Below are 22,034 nucleotides of genomic sequence, written 5' to 3' on the forward strand. Positions count from 1 at the left end.
CGGCCCCGGACAGCCAGTCGGCGGAGGGATAGGGAGGTGCTCCGAGGAGAGTGGAGCGGTGATTGACAGCAGCCGCGACCAATCGGATGCACGGACACGCCCACAACCCGAGCCGCGTCCAATAGAAAGCCGCAGAATTCTCCAATACTTTCTCTCAGGCTATGTGGGCTTTAAAGAGCCCATCACAACAAAAACTTTAAACCATGGTGTTGTTAATGATAATAACTAACATTGTTAATTTCTGTTTGAAAGGACTGACTGTGATCTACATTTATTCAGGCTACTCTCACTGTTAGTAGAGATGGGGTTTTTTTCTTGCTGATTGTTCTTTTGGTGTGCTAGCTTCAAAATCCACAAAAATCAAATAAATAATTGGTAGTAAAACAAATTAAACTGATTGATTGAATGGTGCACAGTTAAAACACACACCCTGATTTCTCACTGAGTGTACACAGGAGTTTAAAGTTATAGTTACACAAAACACTACACAGAAGTATGACCTTATAATGCAGTGACAAAGTTAGAGAATGATAACAAAAGACAATTACAGGAATTGAACCTTATCAAGTGTTACAGATCTCATACTCATCACTCTATGAGTAACATAACAGGAAATCATTATCTTTTTTACATGAGTAGCCTAAATAACAGAGGCAAGGCATGTACAGTGTGTCATCCTATTTTTGGCTATTTTTTTTTTTCAGGCTATTTTTGCACTACTACTATCACTACTGATCCACCATAAAAGATATATGCAAAGTCAAAGATGTTTCAAATTCACTGCTCTACACAGCTCACATACAAGCTCAAACAGGCTGGCAGGTGTTCATTTTAAACATGGAAAGTAATCCTGGTGTGGTGTCGTGATTCCAGGCTCCAGAGCACCATCTGTTGGTTTTAGATTTCCAGTGGTGGGGTTGAAGGGGAAAAAAACATGAAAATATGTCAGGGAAAAATCAAATGGGAATGTGTGAATGATGGATAGCAGGTGGAGTTCAGTCAGTGTATTTTTGCAATTCATCAAACATGCAGCTGGTTTTAAATGCCAAAATATGAAGTGTTGTGCAATACTGTTATGAAATGGGGAATGCAATGTGTTGGTAGGCTACCCTGTCTTCATTCTTTCCGTAACAATTGGTTGTTTATCTTATTACGCAAGCACAAAATTGATATGGAATGTTAGTTAGATGTTGTTAAAAGTCCAAGAGGAGTTTTGAAGCAGCTGTAGCAGGTGAGTGTGGAAAAAGTGATGATGTTTGGTTTTCCGTTGCTTTCATTCTCCACAGTTCGGCCCACTGTCTCTTGATTATGACTGGAGGGCAGGAAACGGCCCAACATTAAATTCCTGGCTGAAATTTGCATGTTGCACAGAGAGAGTACTAACCATGAGGTTATTTCTGCACAGTACAGATAATCAGATCAAGGATCTGTTGTCATGTGCAGGTTCTTTGAAAATCCACATGAAAGTGAACCGCTATCCTTTTTCACATTTCAAGCTGATGATCCAGATGGTGAGATTCTCCTGGGATCTGCACCAAGAAGTTGAAATAGTGCAGAATAAATATCGGCTCCAAACACTTAAACAACCACGAAAACAGCTAAATGAAACACAAATGAAAAGCCACTTACTTACTCAATTTTTAACAAGTGCAAGGTTTTATTTCGAGCGCTTGAGGAGGTGTGCGCAAACAGTAACATATACAGTTTACTGCAGGGTATCACAGGGTGAAACATACAAGAAAAATAAGCATTAAATCACCATAATAATTAATTTAATAGTCAAACAAAGCGTTTTTTTCAGTGATAATCTAGTGATAGAAATAATAATAAACTCACATATTTCCTCTATTCAGTTTTGTGCTTAAACATGTTGAATGTGTAATCAGGAAACAACAACAGATAAGGTAACAAAAATATGACATCAGTAACAATGACAACATGGGTGAAATGCATTCACTTCTTGAGGGAGTAATTCACTATGTTTTTATCAGAATCACATTATGATGACACGACACGTTATATCCACCCAAACACCACACTGTGACTCAGACATCAGGAACTGTTATTCACACAGCACCGACGATCAACAAAGGCTTTAGATTGAATAAACTTTTAAACCGGCTTAAAAACATTTTACACATGCATGTGACTGACCTTAAACACCATAAGCACCTTAAACACACTCAAACCCTGTGCTCTAAAGTCAGACATTCAATATTTTTTCAGCAGGAAAACAGAAAAGTACATCAAAACCTTGCACCGTCCTGTAGTTGCCATTTGTGGATTTTTTTTTTTTAGGATTAATTAAGATTAAGTTAGTTGTCCTCATACACTTTCCCGTTTAACTCAATCCAAATATTTTTTGCACAATTACTCCTAATGTACTAACACTCATCAGTGCAGTGGAAATATACAGTGCTTTATGTGAGTTAGTTTACAGATTGCCAGTGTAACACAGTATGCAGAGAATCCATTCTTTCTGCTAAACTACATAAACACAACACTACCCGCTCCATTAATGATGAATGGGCATAAATTATATTCAGCTGAATCGTCCAATATGAACGTAATTCCTGGGGAGACAGGGCTGACATAAGAAAGACAAATAACGGTGATTACTGAAGCCAAGAACCACTGAGTTCTCATGTTCATATCTGCATTGAGGTATTGCAGCTTTAATAAGCTTTCTTCATTACAATGGCCTACAGAGACTAAGTGGGGAACAGAGGGTCGTGACTCTGTAAAGTTGTGACTTGTGCTGTTTGTAGGCAAAAGATTTCTAACTTCTGTGTCCAATTTATACATAAACATAACATTGTTTTTTATCAGAAGTTGACATTTACTGCATATGAACTATGAAAATGCCAGTATTTTAGAAGAGGTTTGCCTTCTTCTTCATGTCATTACGTTTCCACAGAGGAAGTCTGTCAAACTCTTGGATCTGCATGCCAAAGATCTCAAAGAATGAATCTGGGGACAGGTGGCGCTGTAAAGGAGAGAGGAGAGAATGAAACAACGACACCATCATGGAGAAGCTGCCTTGTAGTGTGGGTGGTTTCAAGCCTGCATGTGGGTGGTATTATTTATGCTATAATAAAACATACTACTTCCTTAAAAAAGAAATGTGTGTTGGATTGCAGGAATGCTTTTTCTCACCTCAAGTCTTGTTCTATCGACATCCTTCGGAAGCTTCACTCGTCCTCTGTTAGTAACTGTGAGCAATTCATATGGGTAGATCTTGACAGAACAAAGACAATCACATATATATCATCACAAAAGACAATTTTTTGTACACTTGAGATCTTACAGTTAGAACATCATGTACCATGCAAATATGCATGTGTTGCAAAACCACTGCTCTGTTAGCATGGATATCTGAAGTCTATAATACCAGAGCTACAGTCAGAAAACAGAGTCAAGGCCCTGCATATAAAAGCCTTTGTCAAAAGACCGTAGTTTGACATATTCTGCTGTTAAGGGAGGTGATGATGATGAAATCGTCCTTGAAACCTCAGCGCACTCAGCACTATCCTACGGCTATTAATCTAGCAAGCTTGTGTTTGAAATCTATCCAAAGCACTCCACTCGACTGTACTGAAGTATTATTTGTATTTATTATCATAGCTCTTACATGCAGACTTAAAATGTTTATCGCCCAGCACATATTTGCAGTGCAACCTCTGCCCTTGTTTGGCGGAGGATTAAAAAGAACATGAATATACAAATAATACTTGCTTTTGGTTCCAACAAATTAGGCATAGACACTCCTCTGTCCAGTCTGGCTAATGGATGTTGACCATCATGGAGGAGCTTCAGAATGAGACACATGCAATAGGAGAAATGTCATGGCAGGATTAATCACTTCAGAGCTAAGAGCCAAAAGGCCAGATTACTGTCAGTAAAGCATATTTAAAAGTGTGAGTGTGAAGCAAAAAAAAAGTGCAGTTAAAGAGTCAGTTATGTAATAGGTGCGTCTCATAAATCAGGGAATATATATGTCTATATCAGAGCACAACTATGGACTGAAGCCGAGGTAACTGCACATGTCGTTAAGCACACAGACAGCGAGATGAGGTCAGTCGTTTGGAAATGCAGCAAACTAAACAGGAAGTGGAAGCATAAGCAGGGACTGAAGAACGCATAAACCTCCATCAGCACATACCTGGAAATCTGAAAAGGCAAGAGAAGAGGAAAATGCAACAGCAGCACACAATTAGTCTTTATTCAATTATTTAATATTTAAGTGATTGACAACACCAATGATAAACAACAGAGATGTTTGTATTCTTACCTCTGAATCTGTCACCGTTGTAGTGCGAGAAATCGGTTGATTTAGGCTGAATGAGAAGCAAATACATTAAAAGACTTGGATGTAGAGTATGTAGAGTGTAGTTAGCTGGCTACCATATCTTTGATGATGTATAAAACTTCAAAACGAGGGTTGTTGCTCCTACCGGATGGAGGTTGTTGCGTCCGTATCCAGGCAAAGAGGATGTTGGTGATGTGCAGGAATTTGTATCTGTGTTATGAAAGTGAAACAGCAGTTAGATTACCTCACAGAGTCTCAACACTTAGCCCAAATGAGATCAGACTCCCAGAGTAAACGCAGACGAACCAGGTAAGCACATTGCCAGGTTCTTTTCTTAGCCGTTTGCTAAGTGTTCTGCGAAACTGACTTCTCAGGACTGATCTATTTTTAGATTTACCTTTTCCATAAAACACTTGTTGTTTCACATTTACAGCCAATTGTTGAAGTGACCTCATAGGTTACCTTCAAGACTGTTGTTTGCCGTTGACTTACAGTAAATGAATTATACCGCGACTTAGAGTATTAAACCCTGTTCTGGGATCCAAACAGTCTCTGGCTGCTCTACTGTTTGGTCAACACATTTGATTGAATTAGCAACAATTGAAGCACAACATGGATGTTTGTTTTATCTCTTCAGATTTATCATATTTTTTGCTTTTTAAACTTTAATGTATTCTTTAGTACAAGTATCATTTGTATGAAATTTTAAAATGTGACCGAAAGATGAAAAAGTCAAACTATACCTTGCTGTTTGTAAATCGGAGGCCTCCTGTACATGTGGAAGCCTTGATCTGAAGATAGAGAAGAAAACAGGGTCAGCAGATAATTCATTCATGAATGTTACACAAAGGAAACCAAAATACTACTCAAAATAGTTTGTTTTTTTCCTTTTTAGTGTTTTAAACAAATATTCTTTAGGAAAAATATTATCTAATAACTTACTTGGTTTTCTAATAATAATGCAAAATAAAAAAGATCCACACAGTGTAAATACAAAACAGAGAATTAACTGATTCAGTAAACTCTTACTAAATTCAATTCAGTCACAACACAATCAGCCCTATTGGTTGTAAATGTGAAGTCTTTGTTTTCCACCACAAAAAACATACCAGTGATTTCTATTCATAGCTTTTCATGTCACATTCACAGACATGACAAAACAGCCTTTGTAAAATGCTATAAATAGACATGGCTGTAGGGTGATGTCTGAAGTCTTAGCACAGGAACAGGCACAGGAGTATTTATTATTAATATGTAATCAATCAAACCAGAGAAAAGAAAGAGGATAAATATGCAAAATAGGAACAGAGGTAGAAAGGAAGAGACTTGGTTGCTGATGTGTTTTTCTCTCTGAGGCGAAAGGTGTGGAGCTGTCTGCTTGAGTAAAGCTGAGATGTGATGCGACTGACACTCTGTGTGAACCTTGACCACTAGATGGCTCAGTGTTTCTGAGAAAATCATCTGGCACATCCTCCTCTGCATATATCTGTTATAAATTCCAATGTTGCATAAAGGAATGAGATATAATACAAAGATGGAAAGTGGAGGAGAAGGGTTCAGGGATCGGTGGTGGGGTGGAGGTCTTACCTTGGGTGTTAGGGAGAGAGTAGTGACTTAAAGGAGAAGTGCAGCGGGTGTCATTGGTGCCAGAGAATAAAGAAGGAGAAAGCATCACCCCTGCTTGTTATTCCAGTGAAAGAAGCAGGAGGAGTGTTGAGGAGAGGAGTTGAGGAGACGGAGGAGATAAAGGTGGTGTAACGGAGAAAAAAAAAGGTGAATAGAGGAGGATTCATGCCTCTACAGACTGAGATGGTTTGTGTCTGTGTGCTCCTCTCACCTGGCCTGTGGAAGTGCTGTGGTGATCTGGGCAGCGTTGGGGTGTAGCTGCGGCGATTGTACATAGTGTGAACTCCGAAAGATCCGTGACTTGTGGATTTTGGTACGCGGTTTCTGATTTCAAAACCCTCCTTGAAAACAGACACAAAAAAGATCTTTGTACAATGCACCACAAACAAAAATTCATTAAATGCATATGATGTTAAATAAGTAGGTCACTACATGTGACCATAACTGAATAATTTTGATTAAAGACATTTACCTCTGTGGTTTCAGATTCATTTCCTGTTGACTGAACCAGAAAAATAGAAGAAGAGGAAGTCATTCATTCATGAACATACATATAAGATCATAGATGCTTTTTTTTTCAATTATAATTATTTTGTTTATGTGTGAAATATTCTGAATTATGTAATGTAACAACAAATCTGGAAAAATCAAGGTTGGAGTTATGAGGTTTCTACATGAGGACAGACATATGAAAGGTAAAAAACAAAAGGATTTGATTGTTGAGGGTAGTTTGGACTAACTATCCCATAATTTCTACTGGCCTGATCATAAATGCAAACTCACTCACACTCAGTTTGTAGCATCAACTAATCAATTATTGTTTTAACAAATTTGTGCAGTGATTTGTGTTGTTTTGAACACTGCTATGTATAGGAAATGACTTGGTTTGACACATTAGTCAAACCAAGACAAAGAAAACCCACCAACAGAATATCACACAATTAAACATGTCAGTGGATAAGATCTGGAGCATTGGATGAAGTTACCTCTGCTGGGTTTTGCCTGTCCTGTGTGTTGCCTTTGTTGTCCATAGCAGAGGAGTTGTCGTTCACAGACTTATAGGATATCATATCAGGATGCTCTATATCATATATAGCCTTGACTCTGGGAATTGCCGCTAAGTCTCGGTAATCAATGATCTCATTATCTACTTTTGCCTGGGACCAGGAGAGGGAGTAGAGGGAGAAGACACAGAATATGGGAGACAGAGGGATCAGCCAGCACAGGTCAGGTCAGGTCAAAGGACAAAGGTTGCTTATTACATCATTTCAGGGAGGAATGAAACTTTAATCCCACAACATGTTGATCTGACTTTGGCAAGTGAAGTGAACAGATTGCATCGTTGTGTAAAATGATAGTCTAATAATGTAGTTATTTCTCAGGCTGTCAAATATAAATAAATAGTCATAGGCTCATATTTTGAGGTGACTTGTTGGGGGTAAAGTTTACTCCGTACAATAAAAACCAGCAGGGTGTGGATCATAGGAGACTGGGTAAAGGAAACAAAAGGATACTGAGGTGTTTTTCTTCTATTTGATGTCAATCTGAATTGCCAGCGCATTCAAATTGATTGAGCAAATAAATCTAAACTCCTGTTCAATATGTGGTTGACTTACACAGTATGTTTTTACGAAGTAACTAATAAAAGTGAAACAGCCTGAGGCTTTTCAGCATTCAACCACAATTGAAATCACATTTTCTCTTACAAGCAAGATGAAAATAGTTCCGATCAGTCAAGGTAAAGTAGAAAAATATGTTCACAGAGAAATAAAATGGCTTTTAAGTTCTTCAAATGTTCAGGGTTTTTTTCTTTTTCTTATCCCACATTGGCTTTTTGCCTGGATGTGTTCAATTACAGTCAAAAAGAATTATCTTGCAAGAGAGACACTCTGTCCATGCGACTGTCCTGTGTAAATAAAGGGATAAATGAAACGTAAATCAGCCCACGGTGAACTGTCCACCATGGAAGATGCTGAGCAGATGTTGTCATTGGGACTTACACAAATGGTTCTTCCAGGACTTCCTGGAGTGCACGAGCCCGGTCTGGAACTGGAGCTTTCAGATGAGGATCTGGTGGGCTACGGATCCAAAAAAACAAACAAACAACTGTGTTAGTTTGATTCTTGAGATATTTTGATAGAGAAGCTGCACTTTCTGCTAGATGTTGCAATGCAGTCATCTTGTGGCATCTTCTCTCAACATGCACACACAACTCGGTGCTTGCAAAATATCTGGTCCAGTTTTTCTTTCACACATGTGCAGGCCTCGCACAGTAGAGCATATGCACTGTTTTCTATTGTAATGAATGAAACAGCACATTAAGTATTAAAGGGATAGTTCAACATTTTGGCAAATTGGCCCATTGCCATAATCCCTATAGTCATAGCAGTAGGTTTGTTACCTTTAATTGTCAGTGCAAGCTGTTTTTAGAACGGCGGAGCAGAGCCGCGAGCTGCTCAGAGCTATGCTACGGAGGCTAATGGGATTTCTTGGTTTTCCTCATCAAACTCATGAAATACGCAATTCAACAACTTCAAAACGCTCTCGTGGACAAGTTGTGACCTGCACATTCATCACGCTATGAGATAATAACAGAACGTTACCAGACAGAGTTGTTTTCAAGGCAAATGCAGAGACTGCTTGCGAAAAACTGCCCCTGACGGAAACGCGCATAAGCTGTTTTGCATGAATTTACCTGGAAAACAACTCAATTGCAAGGCCAGCACTGAACACAGCGTGCGAGCATGCAGCACTGTCAATGATGAAGCTTTATGATCCCACTTCTATTTAGCATGTTAATTATTGCACATATAGCGTATCTGTGCTATGCCAGTGGAAAGCTCCTCTAGCTAATCATTATAGGTGCGAAAAAGCAAAGTGTCCACGTTGCATGTGGAACAAGCTGTGTGTGGTTAATCTCAAACCCTGAGATTACAGCCTCTGGTAAAAAAAAACAAACAAAAAAAACCCATCAGTGCAAACAGCAGAGCAGCTTCACAATATTAACCTTCAGTTTATGTGCGGGGAAAAAGAACTCAAGAGGTGTTTTTGGTCTGCCGACCTGGGAGAGAGGAGCATGTGTAAACGCGGGACATTGCAAAGACTTACACGGATGTCACACCCCTGATTGTCATCATCAACAGCTGTCACAACATCTGGTTATAAACAGCTTATTTTCATGGAGATTGTCACACTGCGTCCAACATGTGAATAAAGTTTGCTCACCCTGTAACCATCCTCCGCTCTGCTGCTGTCCCTGCAGTCTGGGTGCCACACTGTTGATCCTGTGAAAATATAGAAATGAGCTACTGCAACCATTGTGGCAAAAATGCACAAACATTTTTTTGTTCTTAGCTTACAAGGTTTTGAATTTGTGTATTTATAGAAGATCAAATCCATCGTATTATCACTGTGTGTGCACTGTATATTCACAGATTGGCTATAAACTGACCTTGCAGATACATTTCTTCTCCTTCTGTGAACATTTTGTCACATCGGCTGCATCTTGCACAACTTGGGTGATAATGTTTGTCCCCTGCCTGGAAAAGATAATGAGAGAGACACACACACAAAATTGCACAAATTGTGGGCGGCAGGGAGGGTTTTTTTTTCACCCAGTGACAGAAAGTTGTTTGTGCAGGATTTCAAAGTACGGAGCATGACTCTTCCCCAAAGTGTCAGCCTGTCTTACCTCGAGAACCTTCCCTGTTATAAACTTCTGACATGCTTCACACTGTATCCCAAACTGAATCTGGTAGTCTCTCTCACAGTATGGAACACCATCTCTGAAAGAGAAAGCATTAAATGTTAAAAATTGTTTAAATTAAATTATTAGCTTTTTTCTATAGCTGAAGCCTTACAAAAATACATCCCTGACATTGTGCATAAGAAAAAAAACAGGTAGAGGGAGGATCATGTATAAGAAAAGGTGAGAATGAAGGGCTTTGTATTTACTTGCTGATGTATTCTCCGATCAGCACTTTCCTGCAGGCTCTGCACTTGAAGCAGCCGAGGTGCCACTGACCACCGAGGGCTAACAGAGCCTGGCCGTTCTTGATGTCTCTACCACAGCCACTGCAGCCTGAAAACACACACACACACACACACACACACACACACACATTAATTGAGTGTAAACACTGCATGCTTTTGTAGTTGTTGTTTTTTTATTAATATTACACCAAATGCATTTGGCTCAGTTGTTATTACGGGGATGGATGCTGTATTATTAGGTCATTTCCTCATGAGATTTAAAAGTTAAAGTCCGTCTGATGTCAGAGCTCTGTGCACTCACTCTTTGAGATTTTTTTTTTCTGCGCAGAGAGATTCCCTTAATCCGGGGGCTTTGTGAGACTGGATCCTCTATTGATCCCTGCTGCTGTATCTATAGCTGGTAGGTGGATGAGGTCAAGTCGACATGGAGAGAAAGGTTCTACAATATCTCTTGGTCCGTTCTGAGTCACTGTGCTGGCAGGATCCCAGGAGAATGAGCAGATTTGTGAGGTAATATCTGCTCAGTGCTGTGGCAAACATGTCATTCTAACAGCAGGAGGTCACAGAGGCATTAGTTTGGTCTACATTCTCAACAGTGTGCGGACTTTCAGGGCTGCACCAGTAATCTCCTGAGTGAAAGCTGAACGTCACGGCTCTAAGGTCCTGCACAGTCATGATTTTCACATTTTCACACAGTTTTTGCATTAATGACATGCAAATCTCTCATGGATGACCTTTAACAGCCTCCTGCCTAGTTTTTAAAAAACACTAGAGCTTAGCCTCAAAACATAAGGAGAAAGGTAATATATGACTTGAATGGCCCTATATCCAACTGTTGCTGTATGTCACACGTGTCATATGTCACTTGGGTTGTATTATTATCACATATACACATCCTAGAGATAATTTTGATATAGCCATCATGTCCACAAAATGTTTTTTTTTATAGTCCATTATATGTTGTAGTCATATACAAGTATGTAAATATAATATTTAATCTATATATCCATATACATTGTGACTATGAAACTGTTCCAATTACTGATATGTTTTATGTTTTATTATTATGTATATGACAAACAGATTTCTTTTACTTTATATACATGTATTATACATATATAGAAAATTCAGTGTATGAACATATATTACACTTGACTGTGGGAGTACACACACTGGAATATAATCCTGTGTTACTTGCAAAAAATGTGTTAATATTTGATGCTATGATGAAGAGGGGTAACATGTAGCACAGACCTTGAATGACCTTTTGTCACAGGGTGAAGTAAATAAACAGGCAGCTGGTGCAGGAGCCAGAGCTGGACAGTGTCCACATGTGTTCATGTGACTCCAGGGGATCAATGCCTCTAATCTAAGTTTCTATTTTCTATTTTATTAATGATATAAAGACAGAATGAACTCACTGCTGGAGTTGCTGATGTCATTAGGAGTAGGAGACACAGGGCGAATACAGCGCTGACACAGGCAGTCTTTGCCATTGAAGGTGACACAATCCCCAGCAGGAAAGGGCTGCCTGAGAAGCCAGAGAAACCAACACTGGTAGATACCCACACTGTTACTTTCTGTCTCCAAAATGTGTTAGTTTGCATAATTATAACTCATAAATGGTTTCTTCAGTTACTTGCAAATGGTGCACGCAAAGCATGCTGGGTGATAAGTCTTCCCAAGGACTGTGACCACTTCTCCCTCCACAAATTCCCCGCAGTTGTTGCAGAGCGTGCCGTGAAGCCTCTGGAAGTCCACCGGACACAGGTACTCGCCATTCCTCATGAAGAAGCCGCTCTGACCCAAGTCACAGCCACACACTGCAAACACACACATACACATGTTCATATGGGGCCCATGAAAAACTGTAATTTGTAACCACACTTATAATGAGTTATAATGCAGTTATAGCATAGTAATGTGTTATAATTGGCTTATAGATGTGTATAACTATCATTATAAACTCCTATAAATGACCATAAGGCTTTATAACAATAAGCATAACATATCAGAACATTTTATAATGGCTTATAAGGTCAAGTATTATATCATTCAAGTATTATAGTTATAATTGCTCTATGATGCATTATGCTATTTGTTATAAAGCCTTATGGTAATTTATGAGTGTTTATAATGATGGTTATACATGTCTATAAGCCAATTATAACTATATTTATAATGCATTAACGATGTGGGCATTGTCAGAGAGTTACTAACATTTATAACGTATTACAATACCTGACCTTATAAGTCATGATAAAATGATTTATAGTGTGTTATGATTATTGTTATAAAGCATTATGATAATTTATGAGTGTTTATAACTATAGTTATACACTGCTATAACTGCATTATAACTCATTGTAAGTATGGTTACAATGCATTATAGAGATAGGCGTCAAGTAAAGTGTTACCGAAAAGTTCAATCAAATAAGCAAATTGATACTAGAATATATGAATTTGCATCTATCATCTATTAATGCATTGTGAATATTAGTTACCTCGGCTTTATTTTGAAATCCACAAACGTTTGACGTTATACGAGCTGGAGAAGGTGTTTTTGTATTGTATTATGTTGTATACCTGATTTATAACAATAGATTATTTTTTACTGAGGGTCAGGAAGTGTGAATTTACAGTTTGCATCATCGCCTGTTCACACACGGATAACAACAGCTACATAATCCATCAAATGGATGAGTTATGTGCTATTTAGGCTGTCTGACCTTGTGATTGTGCCAGGTTTGTTGAAGACTTGTTGTGTTGTCTGTCTGTATGTTTGTATGTGTGTGCGTGTGTCTCCCTCAGCTTGTTTGGAGTCATTCGATATGACCAAAATCTTTTCCGACACTGTGCCCCCGGAACCTGCCACAGCAGAACGCACGGAGATGCCAAGGACAGATTTATTCTGCTCTATTCCTGTCCTGCTGTGTGTCACTCACAATGGACATGTGTTTTATTTTAAAAACTCTATTTCTAGGTCTAAATAAAAGCAGCGCCATCATGCTTCGAGTTGAGACTGATTCTAGTTTGACTTACGCTAATAAACCCGAGTGAATTCTGAGTCTGTGCATCCTCAGGTCTTCCCAGTGTTAAAATACTGAATGTCTCTCTGCTCTGAAAGTCTCTTTGTCTTCTCTGCTCTGTAAACACCACCACAATGCCATGAAAGGACGACAACACGAGAAGCTTGTCAGTGTCGATTAGTGGAGACAATAGCCTATTGGGGAAATATGTTTTCCATGAGGCATCCAGGAGATTCTCACAACAGCCCATTGTAGGTGGAGAACGTTTTGTAATGAACTGAATCTGATGGCAAAAACGCGCACTGACTGACAAAGGAAAAGGAAAATCAGCTCAACTTAAAACTAACAGGCTGAAAATAAGCTGTTTTGGTGGAATCTAGAGGTCAAATGTTGCAGCTAAAGTCAGAATTAATCCATCTCGAGGCTTCAGATGTTATTCATCTTACAGAGCAGCACTTTTCTTGCAGGATTTTGCTCACATGTTGCTCTCGCTTGTTTCCTAATTTTTCAAATAGACGTGTGAGTCCAACCCTATACTCACCTTTGCAGGTAAAACACTTAATGTGGAAGTGATTGCTCTGAACTCGCAGCACCTCTCCTTTGCATTGCTCCCCACACCTGAAGCACTGGATCACCCGCTTCCCCGTGGAAGGACACGGGTGGTGGCCATCCGGAGGGAGCAGCACTGCAGCAGGAGAAGGAATACATTCATCAGATGTGTCTTCTTGACCAATAAAAACTACAAATGTCAACCCCATGGTGGTGCTGCAGTGAAAGTCAGAGGATCACAGCATTTTGGGGGTTGATGTTTTAATCTGGATCTCTGTCCACAGTAGGTTTGTCCTTTTTCTGGCTGAGCAGTTCATTACAATACACTAATCTCTGAGGATTGTCCATTACATAACCAGCCACAATGTACAGACATGCTTTGTTTTTGGCCAAATAAAACAAATACATAAATACACAAGACCACAGTTTAATCCCAGTGATCACTGCTGCTTCACAAAAACTGCACAAATAAACTACCGTTATTTCTCCGCAGAGAGGTAAAAACACTTTCAGCGTGGGTGTTTGGTCCTGTGTGTGCCAAGCCATGTGTCGTAGCCTATCATGTGGCTCTGGAGACAAAAGCTCAGCCTCATTCCTTCTCCTTTCTGTCTCTTTCATGTCTATGTGGCAGCAGAAGCGGTGGATGCCTCTCCAATCTAATCACAGGCCACTCCAAAGGTCCTGAATGTGATTAGCAGAGGAGAGAGAGGAAGGAATGTGGCACGCTGAGAGTGTGTGGACGCCCAGCGTACAGATGGATGGACACTAACTTCAATTCACACATGTGGTAGGTAGGCCTATGTAACACATTCAAATATAGGCTATCGAACCTAAACAGAAATCACTCTCTTAACTCTTGAAAGTGGACATGTTTTCTGGACTGGGCTTGTTACCTAACACGACCTCGTGAACACTAAGAAAATTGAGTCAAGCACCACTGGTATGTGGCTCCAAGTCTGCCCCACTACAGGAGAGATTTGTTGCTATGGCAACACACATGTAGTAACAAACAAGATTAGGAGACCATGCCTCCCAAAGGTTAACGTAAACTTGACTGTAAAGCCAGCACGTACATGTATGCAGTGTTGTGGCAGCGATAACCGAATAAGCACAAAGTGCCATGTAGCTGCAGTGTAGTAGAGTGTGTTAGAGATGAGAGAGTAAAGTAATCCACAGCCTAACAGCTACAGCTGCTGAGATCTTACAAAGGATTGTGGGTAAATCTCCAAAAGCAGAGCAATGACAAAAATCTTACTGTAACTTCTTGGCTAAGCAACGAGCATCTTTGGTGATATTGACAGAAATATTGTTTGCCTCAAGACAGCAGACATTAGAGAACAGTGTGTAGTTCAAATTCTGATATCATATCCACCAGGAGAAGAACAGCTCTGCTACAAGCTACGAGGTCAAATTCACACACAAGATCAACTTTACCCACTCACATAATGTCAAATCTTGTGAAAATGAAAGTTATCTGTGCCGAACCTAAACAAAAACCTTCTGGGAACGCAACACGTCCTTCTGGTCAAGGGCTCCAATATTTACTGACCTTTGTCCTGAAACAGGACAGGATATTTGTTAACGACAGAGCTGTGATGCCAACACAAATTCTTGTGATCCTTTCATCATGGTGGACCTGTACTGAGTTACTGCAGCGCTTCACAAGTGTTAACATATTTGACTGATGGAGAAGGACAGGCTGGGGTTTGTCAGAGCTGTTATCCTCTAGATATAAATGAAAAACCTTTGTGTGATTTTAGAACCAAGTCGCCGCGGGGAAAGTCCAAAATGTCTTCCAGTCTTTCTTGATCTGTCCCAGAATGTGAAGCTGATATGGTGTCAAGTATTAGCAAATGGTAGATTTAGAAAGACGGCAAATGGAGAGAAACCTGAGACGGACAACTAATCACACAACCACTATCTCCAGCTATGAAAATCTGTGTGTGTGTGTGTGTGAGGGAGGGAGTATCAACATTAAGTTTCTAGATTTTTAAGCATTGATGCTATGTTTAGGTAAGTACACAGCAATGTAATGTGAACTATGCATTGCACCATACTATTATTATAGTATTATATTTTTAACCATCCAGTGTGTTCATACAACGGAACTATTTTTGTCCCAGTGACTCTAGTGTGTGTGTTACGTGGGCTATTAGCAGCATTTGCTCACTCACTCGTTATAGCAATAATAATTATACACTAATAATAATCACAGTGTGAGATTATAATGCACCTGTGTATGAGTAACACCCAGCAGAGGCAGGTTCAAGGCGGAACATCTCTAACAATCCTCCCACACAGACTTACACTCCTTGCCTGGAAAAATCTTGATTTTATTCGAAGCTGTTTTGGAAAAGCATGTGCTTTGAGTCAGAATGACAGATACTATCACCGCAGAACAAAAGTCAGTGACTCCCTTTTGGCTCCTATCTGAACAGCCCTCAGTCTAGTGAAATGACTGACAGCATTTTATCCACAATGTTATGTCACATTACAAGATCAGTTTGTTCCCTGCGACTGCAAAATTGAATAATCAAGGCAAACTACTTAATTCAGAGGTATTGCTAAGATCACATGCTCTATGATAAGCTGTAACAGCTGCGTTTGCACTTTTCCCCTCTTGGCAGCCACAACCTGCTTTGTTTTTTTTAGTTTTTTAAAAATCTTTTATGATTTTTTGAACTCTCTGTAGTTTCTATAGTTGGGAATATTTGTTTTAGAGTCTCAACAAGTTAGAATGATAAAAAAAAGTGGAGCATAAAATAAAGTTGTTGTCCTCAGAATTCATAGACAAGAGCCTCAGTCAAATGTCAGCCGTACAGTATCAAATGAAAACAGTTTAAACAGGATCTATAATAGCATTGCATAGTATAACACAAAGTATAATATAAGACTATTATAGCTCAGTTTGATTAATTAAAGACAAAGTCATAAGCCATATCACACTTGTCTCATTTAAATGGTGGCATCACATGGGGAGAAAAACACAAGCAGCACCAACAACATACAAACTGAAACGATGAAGCGATGAAGTTAGAAAAAGAATGTGTCACATTTTAAAGAATTACTTTGTCATTAAGATGTAACCATGCATCAAGTGGCAAGACTTTTTGATTCAACAAAAACCTGTTCGCTTCATAAAAAAGTGGCTGAACAATCAGTACAAAGACCATCATAAAGCAACGTTCATAAACAGACACGCTGGGAAATAAAACATCTACCTTTCTCTTTCATGACAGTTGGTTTCTGCACTTTGTTTCTCAGGGCAGCGGATCAGAGTGAGGAGAGGAGCTAACTGGAGTGCTGGTCCAGAGGGAAAGGGGGAGGTCCAAAACACAGAGGACAGGACTGATTGTGTGTGTGAGAGAGAGGAGAGAGAGAGAGTGTGTGTGCGCTCTCAAAGAGACAGGAATGGCACTGTGACATGCTCTCATTTATACACTGCAAAAAATCAAATATCTTACCAAGAATATTTATCTTATTTTTAGTCAAAATGTCATTTCTAGTCAAAACAAATCTCATTATACTTAAAATAAGACTCATCACATTCAAAAGCAGCTTGTTTTTAGACACTTTTTCCTTCTTTCAAGCTGATTTTCACTTAAAATAATCTGATAGTGGAGCAAGTTTTTTTTCCTTATTACAAGCACAAAAAACTTGCTTTCACTGGCAGATTTTTCTGCTTATTTCAAGTGAAAATGTGTTTGAAACAAGTGAAAATGATCTAAAAACAAGTTAATTTTTAGGTGATGAGTCTTATTTTAAGTGGAAAGGGATTGTTTTGACTAGAAATGAGACATTTTGACAAGAAATAAGACAAATATTCTTGGAAAGATTTTGAGTTTTTGCAGTGTAGATATATGCAATTTGGACTTTATCACAAATATTGCTATTTGTTTGAAAAAATGTTTGACTTTTGAGAGAAATCTAACCAAAAAGCTCAACAAGAGTAGTTTTATTTTTCTTCATCTTCTTGTAGTGATCACACTTAGACAATAATACTAATAATATATAATATACTAATTATATTTATAGTGACACTTAACATGTGGATAAGTGACGTATTTAGTCACAGTATCTGTGAATTGAACACAAAGTTTTCTTGTTTGTGTAAAGGTGCAGGGGTAAGATGGATCAGGAGGATTGAATACGTCCTGGTGGGTTTGTTTTATCTTGGTGATCAATCTAATCAATATGCAATAAGTTATCTGTTAAAAATCACAATCACAACCACAAAAGACATCACAAAAAACACATCTAATCAAAAATAACCATCCATCAAAGTAGGAAACTGTTGTTACCTGACATCTCTGCAGGTATACTGGCCAGCTTCTCACACAGGATGTAGTCGTTGGGGTTGAGAAAAGGCAGCTGTTCCATCATGGACTGTTTAGGAATGAGGTAGAGCACTTCTGCGAGTTCCCCATCTTCAATTATCGACATTCTCCTGACAGAGTTCTTTCTCTTAACCCGGTCCAAAACAACCATTTCATTGCTGTGACTGGAGCCGCAGATCCTGCCCAGGCTGTTGAGGTTGAGGAGGTTCGACATGCTCACGCTGTCCAGACCGGCAGCCAAACACTGGAGGCTGCAGATTGACTCCAAGTGAGAAACCATACAACAAAAAACCTCAAGATGTCCAAGCCTCCTGTTGAATGTCAGGTATTAAGTTGCTCTCTAAGACTGTGTGACTGACTCAGCGTGTGTGTGTATGTGTGTGCGTGGAGCATGTGTGTGTGTGTGTGTGTGTGTGTTTGTGTTGTGCATCAGGCAGTCCAAGACTAACTCCTACCACACGCCCCTTAAGAAGATTAAGTGAGGTATATTTTTAGGGTTTATCTTCACCGTAAAAAGAGGATCTGAGCTCTAGGAAGTCTCTGTCTCCATTCCTGTGACTTTGACGTATGCCATCAGATGAGATGGTCTTCCTCCAGTGGGGAACACTTCAATGGCTATTACTGTACCTCTGTATTGTATCACTGATTTCTGCATGCATTACAAAATGTTTCAAAGGAGGTTAAATCGAAAGCAACTGGACTTAGTTATTTGTCTAGGAAGACGTTTCACCTCTCATCCAAGAGGCTTCATCAGTTCATGTACGCATCTGACCAGGCTGGGACTGGTCCAACTATCTGGTGTGGAGACTCACTATTTAACCTCTTGTGTGGGCGTTCACAAGGGTGATGATGTCACTGGTTCCCATTTGTGCTCCAAGTGCCAACGACAGTCGTTTAAATGACTGCCTTTGATGGAAGGTTGGTTTCGACTTCGTTAGTGCCCTATTGTGTTATAACGACAGTCGTTGGAGCCACTTGCCACTTGTGAACAGTGGTTGTTCTTTGAGGCTAGATTGTTGAATCTCCTGGGAAGGGATGAAAGGGCAGCATTGTAAATTGGAGATAGGTGGTGTCTCAGGCCACCTCCCCTGTTGAGGGATGGTTTCTCTACTTTTACAAAAATAGCTTCTTTGACTCCTCTTTCAAACCATCTGTCCTCTCTGTCTAGGATTTGGACATTGCTGTCCTCAAAGGAGTGGGCTTTCTCCTTGAGATGTAAATGGACAGCAGAGTCCAGTCCTGAGGAGTTTGCTCTCCTGTGTTGGGCCATGCGTTTATGCAGTGGTTGTTTTGTTTCTCCAATGTAGAGGTCTTTGCATTCCTCGTTGCATTGGACTGCATACACCAGATTGCTTTTGTGGGTGTGTGGTGTTCTGTCCTTGGGATGTACCAATCTCTGTCTGAGTGTGTTGCTGGGTTTGAAATACACAGGGATACGGTGTTTGTTAAAGATCCTCCTGAGTTTTTCTGATACTCCAGACACATATGGAATGACTATGTTGTTTCTCTTGTTTTGTCTTTCTTTCTCAACCACTTTGCTGGTTTTCTTTCTGGAAGCAGCTGCAGTTTTCACAAAGGTCCAGCTAGGGTAACCACAAGTTGTGAGGGCGCCTCTCAGGTGCTTGTGTTCTGCCCCTTGGGCCTGTGAGCTGGTGGGCACGTTATCAGCTCTGTGTTGTAAAGTTCTGATAACCCCAAGCTTATGTTCCAGAGGGTGGTGAGAGTCGAAAAGTAGATATTGGTCTGTATGTGTGGGTTTTCTGTATACCCCAATGTGGAGGCTCCTGTCCTTTTTCATATGGACGTCACAATCTAAGAAAGGCAGACTATTGTCCTTGACATCCTCTCTGGTGAACTTGATGTTTTTGTCCACTGAGTTAATGTGTTCGGTAAAAGCTTGCACCTCTTTGGTTTTGATTTTAACCCATGTGTCGTCCACATACCTGAACCAGTGGCTCGGTGTTGTTCCTTCAAAGGAGTTTAGAGCCTTTTTCTCTACCTCCTCCATGTACAGGTTTGCCACAATAGGGGATACTGGTGAACCCATGGCACAGCCGTGTTTTTGCCTGTAAAATTTTCCGTTGAACTGGAAGTATGTGGTGTTCAGGCACAAATCCAGAAGCTGGCAAATATGTTCGGGTTTGAGTTTTGTTCGGTTTTGCAGGGAGTTGTCTTGTGTGAGTCGTTCTCTTACTGTGGCCGAAGCCTCCATAGTTGGGATACAGGTAAAAAGAGAAGTCACGTCATAGGATACCATAGTGTCATCTGGTTCCATTTTTATGTCCCGGACTTTATCCACAAAGTCTATAGAGTTTTGGATGTGGTGTGGGGTGTTTCCCACCAAAGGAGCCAAGATATTAGCAACGTGTTTGGCTATGTTGTAAGTGACCGAGTTTATGCTGCTGACAATGGGCCTGAGCGGGGACCCTTCTTTATGGATTTTGGGGAGTCCATATAGGCATGGGGTTGAGTCCTGGGGGTAAAGCCGGTAGTATTGTGTTTTGTCAATGACCCCTTCTTTTTGTAATTGTTGTAGACATTCTATCACCTTCTTTTTATAGCCACTGGTCGGGTCTCGTTTCAGAGTTTCATAAGTGTTAGAGTCGCTGAGTAGTGTAGATATCTTAGCCTGGTAGTCAGTTGTATTGAGCACAACTGTGCACAGTTGTGCTCAATACAACTGACTACCAGGCTAAGATATCTACACTACTCAGCGACTCTAACACTTATGAAACTCTGAAACGAGACCCGACCAGTGGCTATAAAAAGAAGGTGATAGAATGTCTACAACAATTACAAAAAGAAGGGGTCATTGACAAAACACAATACTACCGGCTTTACCCCCAGGACTCAACCCCATGCCTATATGGACTCCCCAAAATCCATAAAGAAGGGTCCCCGCTCAGGCCCATTGTCAGCAGCATAAACTCGGTCACTTACAACATAGCCAAACACGTTGCTAATATCTTGGCTCCTTTGGTGGGAAACACCCCACACCACATCCAAAACTCTATAGACTTTGTGGATAAAGTCCGGGACATAAAAATGGAACCAGATGACACTATGGTATCCTATGACGTGACTTCTCTTTTTACCTGTATCCCAACTATGGAGGCTTCGGCCACAGTAAGAGAACGACTCACACAAGACAACTCCCTGCAAAACCGAACAAAACTCAAACCCGAACATATTTGCCAGCTTCTGGATTTGTGCCTGAACACCACATACTTCCAGTTCAACGGAAAATTTTACAGGCAAAAACACGGCTGTGCCATGGGTTCACCAGTATCCCCTATTGTGGCAAACCTGTACATGGAGGAGGTAGAGAAAAAGGCTCTAAACTCCTTTGAAGGAACAACACCGAGCCACTGGTTCAGGTATGTGGACGACACATGGGTTAAAATCAAAACCAAAGAGGTGCAAGCTTTTACCGAACACATTAACTCAGTGGACAAAAACATCAAGTTCACCAGAGAGGATGTCAAGGACAATAGTCTGCCTTTCTTAGATTGTGACGTCCATATGAAAAAGGACAGGAGCCTCCACATTGGGGTATACAGAAAACCCACACATACAGACCAATATCTACTTTTCGACTCTCACCACCCTCTGGAACATAAGCTTGGGGTTATCAGAACTTTACAACACAGAGCTGATAACGTGCCCACCAGCTCACAGGCCCAAGGGGCAGAACACAAGCACCTGAGAGGCGCCCTCACAACTTGTGGTTACCCTAGCTGGACCTTTGTGAAAACTGCAGCTGCTTCCAGAAAGAAAACCAGCAAAGTGGTTGAGAAAGAAAGACAAAACAAGAGAAACAACATAGTCATTCCATATGTGTCTGGAGTATCAGAAAAACTCAGGAGGATCTTTAACAAACACCGTATCCCTGTGTATTTCAAACCCAGCAACACACTCAGACAGAGATTGGTACATCCCAAGGACAGAACACCACACACCCACAAAAGCAATCTGGTGTATGCAGTCCAATGCAACGAGGAATGCAAAGACCTCTACATTGGAGAAACAAAACAACCACTGCATAAACGCATGGCCCAACACAGGAGAGCAAACTCCTCAGGACTGGACTCTGCTGTCCATTTACATCTCAAGGAGAAAGCCCACTCCTTTGAGGACAGCAATGTCCAAATCCTAGACAGAGAGGACAGATGGTTTGAAAGAGGAGTCAAA

At 40.2% G+C, this 22,034-nt stretch overlaps 1 protein-coding gene across 4 annotated transcripts; it reads right to left on the reverse strand.

Moving 5' to 3' along the window:
* Nucleotides 1–1,642: 1,642 nt before the first annotated feature.
* LOC146968032 (actin-binding LIM protein 1-like) lies at nucleotides 1,643–18,209 on the reverse strand. 4 transcript variants are annotated; one of them, XM_085761070.1, is made up of 20 exons: nucleotides 17,808–18,207; nucleotides 13,499–13,642; nucleotides 11,568–11,751; nucleotides 11,350–11,459; nucleotides 9,890–10,016; nucleotides 9,627–9,720; nucleotides 9,387–9,474; nucleotides 9,161–9,219; nucleotides 7,936–8,013; nucleotides 6,922–7,092; nucleotides 6,408–6,437; nucleotides 6,147–6,276; nucleotides 5,897–5,986; nucleotides 5,053–5,100; nucleotides 4,455–4,519; nucleotides 4,292–4,337; nucleotides 4,163–4,170; nucleotides 3,736–3,810; nucleotides 3,157–3,237; nucleotides 1,643–2,986 (listed from the first exon to the last, which is right to left on the reverse strand). In XM_085761070.1, exons 1-20 carry the CDS (start codon nucleotides 18,121–18,123, stop codon nucleotides 2,873–2,875), a joined length of 2,058 nt encoding a protein of 685 aa, XP_085617196.1. In that variant the 5' UTR covers nucleotides 18,124–18,207; the 3' UTR covers nucleotides 1,643–2,872. The 4 variants fall into 4 exon arrangements, with proteins under 4 accessions (XP_085617196.1, XP_085617194.1, XP_085617193.1 ...); XM_085761068.1 differs by lacking the exons at nucleotides 1,643–2,986; nucleotides 3,157–3,237; nucleotides 4,163–4,170 and adding an exon at nucleotides 8,943–8,996 and having other exon boundaries at nucleotides 3,751–3,810; nucleotides 17,808–18,208; XM_085761067.1 differs by lacking the exons at nucleotides 1,643–2,986; nucleotides 3,157–3,237; nucleotides 3,736–3,810 and adding an exon at nucleotides 8,943–8,996 and having other exon boundaries at nucleotides 3,885–4,170; nucleotides 17,808–18,209.
* Between the last annotated feature and the right edge of the window lie 3,825 nt (nucleotides 18,210–22,034).

The sequence above is a fragment of the Trachurus japonicus genome, chromosome 19, assembly GCF_045865225.1.
Source record: "Trachurus japonicus isolate A0001 chromosome 19, Traja_1.0".
Taxonomy (NCBI): Eukaryota; Metazoa; Chordata; class Actinopteri; order Carangiformes; family Carangidae; genus Trachurus; species Trachurus japonicus.

Coding starts and splice junctions, on each gene's coding strand:
- LOC146968032 (XM_085761070.1), bottom strand. CDS start 18,123: ATGGTTTCTCACTTGGAGTCAATCTGCAGCCTCCAGTGTTTGGCTGCC. Junction 9,475..9,626: donor TAACAGGGAAGGTTCTCGAG/GTAAGACAGGCT, acceptor TATCTTTTCCAG/GCAGGGGACAAACATTATCA. Junction 8,014..9,160: donor GAGCGGAGGATGGTTACAGG/GTGAGCAAACTT, acceptor TTGGATCCGTAG/CCCACCAGATCCTCATCTGA.